General features: G+C 30.9%; 1 protein-coding gene across 3 annotated transcripts; it reads right to left on the reverse strand.

Annotated features, from left to right (window-relative positions):
* Positions 1–5,813: 5,813 nt before the first annotated feature.
* On the reverse strand, positions 5,814–11,554 carry LOC129313282 (dynamin-2B-like). Of its 3 annotated transcripts, none has more exons than XM_054956243.1 (9): positions 11,469–11,554; positions 10,803–10,858; positions 9,883–10,027; positions 9,649–9,770; positions 9,444–9,557; positions 9,279–9,346; positions 7,333–7,505; positions 6,324–6,562; positions 5,814–6,202 (listed from the first exon to the last, which is right to left on the reverse strand). In XM_054956243.1, exons 1-8 carry the CDS (start codon positions 11,497–11,499, stop codon positions 6,327–6,329), a joined length of 945 nt encoding a protein of 314 aa, XP_054812218.1. In that variant the 5' UTR covers positions 11,500–11,554; the 3' UTR covers positions 5,814–6,202; positions 6,324–6,326. The 3 variants fall into 3 exon arrangements, with proteins under 3 accessions (XP_054812218.1, XP_054812217.1, XP_054812216.1); XM_054956242.1 differs by having other exon boundaries at positions 5,814–6,225; XM_054956241.1 differs by having other exon boundaries at positions 5,814–6,562.
* Between the last annotated feature and the right edge of the window lie 1,007 nt (positions 11,555–12,561).

Below are 12,561 nucleotides of genomic sequence, written 5' to 3' on the forward strand. Positions count from 1 at the left end.
ATATAATTAATATATATATATATATATTTTATCTTTTTATATTTTTGAAAAAGTAATAAGCTCTCATGTGGGTGGATAAAGACATCTTTTTATTTTCTCCATATCTGTTTTTCCCTTTCCCGTTTTCTACACTTCCACGCATAGTGTTAGTACTTTTTGTTTAATGTGTTCTCTTGGTTTTTATTTTTATAATTTAGTTTTCAGTTCTGGTATTGACTTTTATTAGTTTTCCCGTGAATCATGTAACAAGATTGCTATTTTTTATTTGGCATTCAACACTAGGGAAGAAAAAATAGAAAGAAGAAGAATACAATATTTCATAAACTCAAATCAAAGCCCATTAATTGAATAGATCAATCAATTTAAACCATTATAATTTGATTCATTTTGATCAAATATTCCAATTTGATTTGATTCAAACTTTTTGTATAATTCAATCTATTGATATTGGAAAAATTTGGTCTATCGATCTTAGAGAAATTGGATCCCAACTTTTTTAAAAATTGTTTTAGTTTCTAGTCCAATTTCAATTTCTGACTTAATAGTGACTCGATTCTAATTCAACCATGAACATTTTTTTGGTCCAATCAGTATGACTGTCTGTTTGTTTCAATTTTTAAAACAATTATATATAAATTTAATATTATATTAAATAAAAGATATTTTTAAAACTTTATATTTTTATTTTTTAAAAAATATGATTGTAAAGTATTACTATTGAGCTTTGTCATACGCACATAATATTGTCTCAAATTATTTTATAATTTAAAATATAAGGAGTATTGCATAGACATTACATACTCCTAATCCTCAAAATTATGGAAATTTTATAGCATATGTAATTTTTTTAATCTTGATCTGGTCCTTGAGTCAAGGCAGCCTAACCCAACTCAAATGGTGAAACTAGATTAACGGCTCAAACCAAGTAAAAGATTCGTCGTTAAGGAAAATGATACATATTTTTACACAATAGTAGCAAATAACTAATTTAATTACTTTTTAAAATTTTTATAAATGATTTAACTAAGCCTTACATCTAGTGATGGATGGAGAATAATCAATATTAAATTGATAACCAACGGAACTAAATTATTGATTGCGGGAGGCAAATTTGAAATATACATGTGTGCTTGTTAATAGTTATTTAACTCCGTCTATATTTATAGCCGGTCCTAAGCTCGGATAAGATAGAAGAGTTGTGTTAGGCCATCAACAGCCAACGTAAAACTTTGTTGAATCTATCACAAGCATGGATAATAAACATTATAATGCTAATGCTAGGTCGTTACCCGTAAGTAACGTGCTACATGGCTCGAGTGTAGTGACAAGTGAGTTAGAGTTGTTCTATCGGTGCCCGAATGTAGTATTAAATCAGCAAGGGCTACAGCATCATTCTGGACATACACGGCTAAAGAAGTTAGTCCATGAGAGCAAGATTAAATTTGATACTTGAAATGTAGGGACATTAAATTGTAAATCTGTAAAGGTTATAAGGGTTATGATTCAAAGGAAAATCAATATCCTATACCTGCAAGAAACAAAATGGTGTGGAGAAGAAGCTAAAAACATTCAAGGTTTCAAACTTTGGTATACAGAAAAAGTAAACACACACAATGGAGTAGGCATCATCATTGATAAGAAGTGGAAGAAAAACGTTGTAGAAGTTAGCAGAATTGGAGACATAATTATTTCCTTAAAAATGATAGTTGAACGTGAGACTATTAATATTGTTAGCACTTATGCGCCTCAAGTCGGGACAGAAGCCAGTCTTAAGGAATTATTTTGGGAAGATTTGGAGGGGTTGATTCAACACATACCACAGAGTGAAAAGATTTTTATTGAAGGAGATTTTAATGGGCATGTCAGGACAGAGGCTGGTCAGTATGCGAGGGCGTATGGTGGTTTTAGTTTTGGAGAGCTAATCAATGAATGACAAACTCTTTTTAATTTCTCGTTGGTATATGATTTTAAAATTGATAACACTTATTTCAAGAAGAGAGATGAACATCTCATCATTTACAAAAGTAGAGCCTCAAGATCACATATTAATTTTCTTTTGGTTAGGAACATGGATAGAAGACTTTGTATTATGAGTAAAACTTAAAAATTACAAGGTAATTCCCGGGGATGATGTAACGATACAACATAAGGTCCTTATCCTTAATGTATGTATTATGAGTAAAACTAACGTCAAAAAGGAGTAGCATTAAGGATTAAGTAGTGGCAATTAAAAGGTGAGAAGTAGGATATTTTCAAGCAGAATCCTTTAGACAAAGGAATTTGAAAATCTCAAGAAAGTGCTAACATCTTTATGGGAGGATATAGCTAAAAGATAAGAGAGGTTGCAAAAGTAGTTTTGGGAGATCAAAAGGTTTTGGTGAGAAATAAGGAGTCTTGGTAGTAGAATAATAGTGTATAGGACAAAATCAAATATAAGAAGAACTATCTCAAAGCCATACATTTGTATAACAATGAGAAAAATTGAGAAATGTACTGTATGGCTAAGAAAAAAAACTAAGAGAGCTGTGAGTGAAGCTTATTCTAAAGCTTTTGAAAAATTTTATTATAGCCTTGAGACAAAGGAAGGAGAATGAAACATTTATAATATTGTTAAGAGTGGGGAAAGAAAATCAAGAGATCTAGAACATGTAAGATATATAAAGGATAAAGAGGAAAGAATTTTAGTTATAAATGATGAAATTAAAAACAGATGGGAGATTTACTTTTTCAAACTTTTCAATGATGGAGAAAGTTCGTCTAGTAACTTGGAGGATTTAGTAACTCGTGAAAGAAAATAAAATTTGTCATTCTATTAAATAATATGTGATAAGAAAGTAAAGGAAACTCTTGAGAAAATGGCAAATGGTAGAGCTAACAAATCTAATTGTATATCTATTAAAGTGTGAAAATGTTTAGGTAAAGAAGGGGTGAGATGGTTAACTAAGTTATTTAATGTGATTTTATAGTCCAAAAAAATTCCTGACAACTGAAGGAGAAGTACATTAATTCTTATTTATAAAAATAAAAAGGATATTTAGAATTGCACTAATTATAGAGGGATTAAACTTATGAGCCACACAATGAAATTGTAGGAGAAAGTAATTGAGCATAGGTTGAGATTGGAGATAAGTATTTCTGAAAATCAATTTGGTTTTATGTCAGGTAGATCAACTACAGAGACGATTTATCTACTAAAGAGATTAATAAAAAAGTATCATTATAAAGATAAAGATTTACACATGGTTTTGATTAATTTGAAAAAAGCTTATGACCATATATCAAGAGAAGTACTTTGAAAAGTCTTGAAAAAGAAGGGAGTACGGATAGCTTATATTAAAGTTATACAAAATATGTATGAGGAGGTAAAAATAATATAAGAATGTCTAGTAGTCAAACAAAAAACTTTTCTATAAAAATTGGATTACATTAAAAATTATCTTTGAGTTCTTATCTGTTTGACTTGGTCTTAAATGTTTTGACGAAACATATTTAAGGAGAAATTTTCAAATGTATGCTCTTCATGGATGATATAATTCTTATAGTAGAGACAAGAGAAGATATTAATTGTAAACTTGAGTTATGGAGGAGGACATTGAAGTCGAAAGGTTTTCATCTCAATAGGAGTAACACAGAATATTTATATTGTAAATTTGGTGAAAGACTAGTCGACAGTAATTTGAAAGTAAAATTGAGAGATCAAATTATACCTTAAGTGAAAAAGTTTAGATATTTGAGAGCCATTATTCAAAATGATGGCGAAATCAGTAGAGATATTTCACATAGATTTCAAGCTGAGTGGTTTAATTGAAGGACAGCTAAATGAGTTATTTGCGACCATAAGGTGCTTAATAAACTTAAAGGAAAGTTTTATCATACTGCTATCAGATTGGCTATGTTATATGATAGTGAATGCTAGGCTCTAACGGGACAGCAAGAGCATAAAGTTAGAATAGCAGAGATGAGAATGTTACAATGAATGTGCGGATATACACGTAAAGATAAAATTCAAAATGAGCACATATGTAAAAAAGTGAAAGTAGCACTTATTGAGAAAAAAAGATAGAAAATCATTTGAAATGGTTTGGGCATGTGCAAAGAAAATCACAGGAAACATCAGTGAGAAAAATAAAACATATAACTTTAAATTCTATTAAGAGGGGTAAAGAAAAGCCTAAGAGAATAATTTTGAAAGTTGTTAAACATGATCTCTTAATTAATAATATTTTTAAAAACTTGACAAATGATTGAGCACAATGACATTTTACAACCCATATAGCCAACTCCATCTAATAGGATAAAAGCTTATTGTTGTTGTTATTGCTGCTGCTATTATTGCTACTTGTTAATAGTTATTTCTATTTTTAATTATAATCATACAATAATAATTTATGCACTTTTATTAAAAAAAATATTGTGCTTTTTTCCAAACAATCTCGGGAATAAATTAAGCTCCACTCTTTTTTTTAATTAATGACTAGTTAATATTAATAATAAAAAATAAAAATTATACTTATAACCTTTAAAATATATATTTTATTTTTATTTAATTATATTAGAAATGAATGTGCATACGAGACAGTGTGCAAGAATTTTTATCGTCTTGGGAGCCCCTTGACTTGTGCCTGAATCCGCCCCTGAACATATTTTCAAAAAAATTAATTAAATTGCTTCAGCCATTGTCATTTATCTACTAAACTAAAAACTACTCTCTTTTGATATAATTATCAGCCCAATTTAGTTGCTGAGTGTTCATCTTTTTCTCAATCTTTTGACTTAACTACATGACTCACCTGCAATAACGTGTAAATAGCAAGCATGTATCTTTTATTTTGTTTTCTTAATACAAGACAATGGCCGTATCCAAGAGGCCTGATTGATGCGAATCGGCCATCAAAATATCCCGGCATCTTGGAGGAGCACTCTAATGATGCAAAACTCGGACCAAACTGAATGGTCAAGCTGCCAACTAGAGCCATCAATGGCTCAATTTGGATCAAAAAACCATTTAAGAAGTTGAACCAAATTAAACCACCTTGGATTAAGAACTGAATCCAATTCTTAAAAACTAAGCAGCTAAAAAAATTACCCTTTTTCTATTTGTATAAAATAACTTATTTTTTTAATCATTTAATGTTATAGTATATCATGTAATTTTTTAAATCCTAATAAACTTAAAATATTTGATTTTATTTTTTAATTAAGTAACAATTTCATATTTATTTTATATTTAAATTATTATATATATATATAAATTTTTTTGACCATTAATCCAACCTAACTGAATCATACGAATCATAAACTGCTAGCCTTTTCAATTTAATATTCAATCTAATCTATGGAGCATAGTATGCAAATTTGATTTAACACACTCGACTGAATCAGTAAATCATTAAACTAATATCTTAATTAATTTAATAAAATGTTTTATTTATAATTGATTTGATCATAGTTTTGACCATTAACTTTTGAACTAAGGAAGAATGACATTAAAGTCCAAAAGTAATAAATTTATGATAGTTAAATTTTTAATAAAATTTTCTGAAAAATCAATTATAAATATTAATTTAGATAGTCATAAGTTCATAAATTCTAATTACAAATTAGACATTTAAATTTTAAATATAACTTTCAATTGACGTGTTTCAAATTGTAGACATTATTGTCATTCTTCCTTAAATTAATGCCTTGACTAGTTCAATACGTTGGAGTATCTATGTGAATAACAAGCATATTTTATGTCATGAAAATGGCTAAAAATGGACCCCAATAAGAAAGATTAGAAGTAATGAAAAGAATATAGAATTGCAAACCTGTGAGATTCAAGTCCATCTTGACTTCGTCTGCATGATACTGGGACACGCCAGAAAAGCCTTATACTACATATACACAAACATATGGTCTTCTATGTACACAAACATCTCGTATCACTAAATATACCCTGCCAGAAACAGAGAATCAATACGACTAAAATCCTCCCTCCCCACTTTAGTTTGTACATATGGTAATCTCTCAAGTGTCGTCTCATGAAGTGAAGAGTGAAAGAGAGAAAGAGGCTCACAATGATAGAGGTGGAACCCACATCACTCTCTTCTCATCTCTTCACTTCAGCAAAATTTCACTTCAAAAGATTAAAGATTTGATCGCAAGCAGCAACGGACCTAGAATCTCTCCATTTCTTTATCATCATTTTCCCTTCACTTCCCTAATCATAACCATTCATCAAATCTATGACCAAAACAAATTCATTTAATGCAATGGTTATGAGTAAAAAGTAGAGGGAAAAGGATAATAAGAAAATGGAGAGACTCCGCGTCCCCAACTACCTGTTAAAATCTGTAACCAGAAGAACTAGGCGGGGCGGGGGCTGATCGGTTAGGAGTACGACGACTACCGGAGTTTGAACCATAGTTCATATCACCATTCTGTACTATATCACCATTAGATCGACTGTGACCATTAGATCTAGATCTTAATGAACTGCTACGACTACTGGGGCCATTAGCAGCAGCATTGAAAGCAGTTCTCCAATCATCACCTGGACCATCACTTCTTGGACTACTCTCTGCAAACAATGATAAAGAAGTTGAGAGAAAGACCAAATAGGATAAGGAATAGAGAAACAACCCATTTTCAAGTGCTCTCATGCAGAGTCTTTTGAGCTTGCAGTGGAATTTAACTAGAGTCTACCCCTATCAATACAGATGCGCTTAAATTTTTTAACCAATGTGCGTAAATCAAGAGAAATAGGAAAGCCACAATAGAACTGATTTCAATTGGGAAATAAATTTTTAATCCCTTAGGTTTGCTTGAATTATCGATTTGGTTCCTTAAGATATTTTTTTAAGCACTTTAATGCCTTATGTTTTTATTAAATTATCATGTTAATTCTTTAAGTTTTAAAACGCAAATTGAATCTCAAATTAACTTAAAGTCTAAAGTATATTAATGATTTAGCACGTATATATAGTTAAATGAGAATAAATTAGCCGTCAAAACAGTTGAATTCATACCAAGTCAATTATATATACATATATATATGTATGTATGTATATATATAGATGTGTTGGTGATGAGAATGGGAATGGTGAGGATCAAATTTGGTCAAAGAGAAGAACCGTGATAGTATGTCAGCATTCCAAAAGTTCAAGTTGTCAAGGTCCAAAAGTGGTTTTATTAATGATATTTCACGCACAAACTTCTAGGTTCTCACAATGATTCAACTTTGGACACTGAAAATACAAAAGACTAAAGGCCTTGACATTTTAGATGAATATGATTCAACCCCACCATTAATTATGCCAATAAATAAGATATTATCTTTTATATTCATACCTTCAACACTACCGTTTGACCAGCTAGTGGCAGCAGCTGCACTGTTGTCATGAATACTCAGTTGACGTGTCAGTTTCGAGAGAAGTGAGGATTGCTTTTGGTAACGTTCCCTCCTTCGCTTCACATTCTGGTCCTCTTGTATCAGCTCCTCAATCTTAGCCGTGCTTTGAGAACTGTCCATAATAAGGAAATAAAAGGTTTACCATAACCAAGTCAGGGGGGAAAAAATGAACACAAGAATGCCTTCAGAAATCTATAATATAGATCCATCAAAGATTAACATGATTCCCCTGAAAGATTTAAGTGTCTCCTAAACTAATTTGCTCAAATCAACAAAGAATAAACCCCATGTCCCCACAAATGCAGTACTTCACTCTTCAAGGTACAGGCACAGTCCAATAAATAAATACTAAGGAATTAAAGAAGGGTTAACAGTTTGCCTCATCAATTATTCTCACGTAATATCTAAACTTATATATAGTGCAATTTTTCCTTGTAACATTTGAAAAGGGTGGACTGGACACTTTGCCACTCAAAAAACTAACTTTCACCATTAGTTGACCAAAAAAATTATAAAAAAAGGACATCAAAAATTATAAATAAGTACCCTACAAGAAAATTAATATTGATCAAGTCCTTAAAATAGTGTGATAGTTTATAAATCTTTCTTCATAATTTATAAATCCTCCTTCAAAAATTTCTAGTTAGGGTTAAAAAAATACTTTTATTTATAAATAACAAATATGCTAGTGAAGTTATAAATTTCTAGAGAATGTAAATCTCAAAAGTTAACTTATAAAAGAGTTTCTAATAATAATTAATCCCTCCAATCCTATTTATAAGACACTTTTAACTAAATCACGCGGATTAAGAAATGTGATTAAAATTAGATAAAATTCTTTTTTTCAAAAATTTCTATAGAAATCCCAAATTTCTGTATGTATTTAGTTTTTGATTAACAGTACACCAAACTTCACAGCTAATTATTATTTCATCTAAAATTTTCAACACAATTTTGTAAATAAAGTCCATTCAAACTCTAAAGAGTTGAATATTTTACTAGAAAATTTTAGAGGAAGTGTCATCATGTTTAAAAATTAATCATTCTCGAAGTGTTATCATTCTTGAGGTCATTTTAATTTTAAGAGACAGCATTAACACTTCGAGAATGATTAATTTTGAATATGATAACACTTTCTCTGAAACTTTCCAGTCAAATATTCAACTATTTAAAGTTTGAACAAACCTCATTTACAAAATTGTATTGAAAATTTTAGATGAAAACAATAACTAACCGTGAAGTTCGGTGTATTATTGATCATAAACTAATTATATATAAAAGTTTGGGATTTCTATAAAAAAATTTGATTAAAAATACTTTTAACTAATTTAACCATTTTTATTAATCCGTGTGATTTGGTTAAAAATTAAAGGTTTCTTATAAATAGAATTTGAGGGAGTAATTATTATCAGCAACTAGTTTACAAGTTAACTTTTGAGATTTACACATTCTCTATAAATTGACAACTTAACTAGTACACCGGTTATTAAATGAACGTGCTTTTCATCCTAGCTGTAAATTTTTGGAACACTTATAAATTTTGGGGAAAACTTATAAATTATCACACTATTTTAAAGATTTAATCAATATTAATTTTCTTATAGGGTATTTATTCATAGTTTTATGGGTCTTGTTTGTAATTTTTAAGATTCTTTTTTATAATTGTTTGGGTCAACTAACCAGGTTGCACAAGGCATTATTTTCAAATATTAAAGGGGAAAATTGCACCATATGTAAGTTTAGGATACTAAACGCTCTTGAGCAAATAATTAAGGGATAAAAATACCCTTCAACCCAATAAAGAATGAAGCTCTGCAACTTACAACAAAGAATATCATGAGTCACGCAACAGAAAAGGAAAATGTAAACGTAAGAATTTCCAAACCTGACAGAACTGTATAATTGATTCAGCATGTCTTCTTTAGCTTTTTCAACTTGGCAAAGGACAACTGCCTGCTCAAACAATAAAGCAGAAAATGTGATAAAAAATTTTAAAAAAACCTGCAAGAAAAAGAAAAAGAAAAATGAAAACTTTGGAGAAAAGGCTTACCTTTGGTACATTGGCAGCTAAACTGTTCAAAACAGCTTCAACATAACCACAGACTTCTTGGGACATCCATCGTAGTTCTTCTTCGGGATCTGCAAGTCTCTGAGACATTGTATCCTGAAATGGGAAAAAACAATGAGCCGGTTTCTTTTAAAACCAGTAGTCATCCATCACACGTGTGAACAGAAGCCATAAGGCAGTAGCTCACCAAGGAACCATTAGATGAAATAGCTATTTGTCCTCCTCGTGCTTGTATAATATTACTTATCTTATTAATCCATTCAACCTTGTCAGCTGCACTCTCAGCCTTCAAAAGAACAGCACTATGTGCTGTACAGAGAAACAGAAACCAATCAAATTCAAAAATGTTCTAAAAACATATCCATGAAATGAGTGCAGGGAGTATGTTCAAAAAAATGGCTACAATAGCTGTAGAATATACCTTTCAAAACAGTTTTATATGGAATTGTAGTAGTGATCTTGAAAACAAGGCTGGGTTTGCCAGAATCAGGTCCATTGGACTTTTTACCCTTTGAGCTCTTTAATGGAGGATCCTCTTCATCTGAAACCTCTACAATGTTGCATTCCTGCAAGATACTAAAATCGTCATTTAGAGTTTTTAGTTATACTCACATCTCTCTCATATTATACAACCAACCCCAGCCAATGCAACCAAATAAACGTCCAAGCTACCAATAGTATAAAAAACCAATTTTTTTTCTAAATTATATTTGTATATTCAATGAACTCTCACTCACATCGAGGAAATTTGTGCTCTAGTGCCTTTTCAACACCAGAAGTGAAAGTAAAAAACTAAGGTCATGTTTGGCATGCATAAAAGGTGTTTCAAGAAATGGATGATGGTACCTAATCTGCGAAGTTTCAAGATAAAATAATGTCAATGCAATGTTACATTTGGTTGGTTTAGTATCCATATACGCCAATATGCGTATAAATAGGGAAATGTCCAGATGTAAAAGAAAAGGACAAAAACACTAATGAATAGAATATAGACTTTGAATGATTGTACCAAATCTGCGGATAAATTTCTGAAGTATATACATTCATTCTCCATAAAGCAAGAGTCTCTGTTACGTCATTGTTGGAGATGGAGGTACAAGACTTTTAAAAGAAAACTTTCAAATAATTTAGACTACCATGAATAACAAGGGAAAAGTTGCCAATGATAACTAAATTTGAATTCAACCAAGCACTTATGTAGGCATTCCAGCTGGAAATTAATCACTAATTAAGTTATATTTGGATTAAAGATTTATGCTAAAAAAACTTCAATGCATTTGCTGAAAATATAACCGTTGATGAAAAAACATTCATGCACAAAAGTATTGATGGTCCTCATACCTCTAACGTAATAACACCACGAAAAAGTCTTTCCTCTGCTTTTTTGTGTAACCAAGCTGCGAAGCAAAATCAGAGTCAATGTTACTTGTAGTAGATTATATCATAAACATAGTTAGTTACATCTTTGTCTGTTGAAAAGAAAAATTAATTATATCTCTTCAAGCACAATTAACCAAGCACAACAAAGATAAACAAATGAAAAACTGTCAAAAACTCATTAAATGATAATAATCATTACATCATTTGCTGAAAACAGTACATACATGTAGTAAGTGGCTTGAACACCAATTGTAAATAAAACTCGAGCTTCTCCAAGAAAAAATTAAGCATGGGATGATCTATAGAACGTAGTGAAGACCAAAGATAAAACGTAGAAATTCGGAAAGCCCACTTCACTAGTGAAGTCATCTAACATCTATGTGTATAATTGTCAGTCTACATTACTGTTTACCACAAGACTCATCTGGCTTGATAAACAATGAACAACAATTAACACCAAAGAAATAGTCATTACAAGAAAGTGAAACAAAAGTTTCACCATTGATTCAAACTAATCAATAATCAATATAAATATATAAGATGCTTGTCGCCAAAAAAATAAATGAGTAACTTGCTTCTAAGAAGACAATGAATAAAATTGACAGATTTGGAGAAATGGTTACAAACCTTTCCTGTCTTCCCATTTAGAACAAACCATCGCCTGCTCCAACCATTAGTTTTCGCGCTTTTCTTCAACAAATATCCTGCAGCGAATACAGAAGACTGGATTTTTATATGGTGATAATTAAAACTCAAATCTCTTCTAGTTAAGTATCTGTTTGGAAAATTCCAGTTTCAAAATAATATGTTAGAGAAATTTATGTCAGAGTATGCTCCTATGCCTTCCTAGGTTTGATTGCCACAAAATTGTGTTTATCATTGTTAAGAAGCGCCATGGTCCACCATTTCCTATTATTAACCTTCCAATAAATTACCACCTAAATGGGGTAAATGTTTTGTTGAAAATTTTCCACTAGAATAATAGCAGCATGGAATCAACCAACAACTGCTGTTATTCTCCTTCAGAACCTGCAGTTTTTAACCAGAACCTTCTTTCCCTTCTTTCCTTCTTTCCCTTCTTTCTCTGACTGACTTGATTTTTCCTTCTCCTTCTCATCCTTCATTGACTTCATGCTTCCACCTGTTTGAGGGCTAGTTGCCTGAGTTGATGGTATGCAGTTTATACCAACAAACCCATAATACAGACGATCAGAAACAAAATATAATTTGGAGTAGCAAAATTACAAACCACTATTAATTTCTACAACCCACATTTCATCAAACACTGAATAAGCGACACCTACCCGGTTAAGCATAGATTGCTCTGCATCTTGCCCCTTTTTGAAGATCGATTTTTGAGTTCATCTTCTCGGCGTTGCCTTTCCATCCTAAGTACGTATCATAGAATAACTATCAGATCGCAGAATAAACTGTAAGGGCAAACAATTGGATCTTAAATTTCTTTAGCAAGAATTCACATTGTTAAGCTAAATATGTCCAAAATGATGGATTAAGAAGGCATAGATAGAATAATAGGAGAGAGAGACTACTAGAAATTGGAGATATTTCTGCTCTGGGAATTATTTCTCTAGTCACAATTCTATTTGCTGTAGTAGTCTTCAATAAACACGAGTTGCAAAACGTGTTGGTTTTATAATACTTTAGACAAAGAAATATATATCTTTTTCAGCAAGAGTAATGAAAATTTAATTCATAAATC

This window comes from Prosopis cineraria, unplaced genomic scaffold, assembly GCF_029017545.1.
Source record: "Prosopis cineraria cultivar Desert tree isolate PC_DT_omini unplaced genomic scaffold, ASM2901754v1 PC6, whole genome shotgun sequence".
Taxonomy (NCBI): Eukaryota; Viridiplantae; Streptophyta; class Magnoliopsida; order Fabales; family Fabaceae; genus Prosopis; species Prosopis cineraria.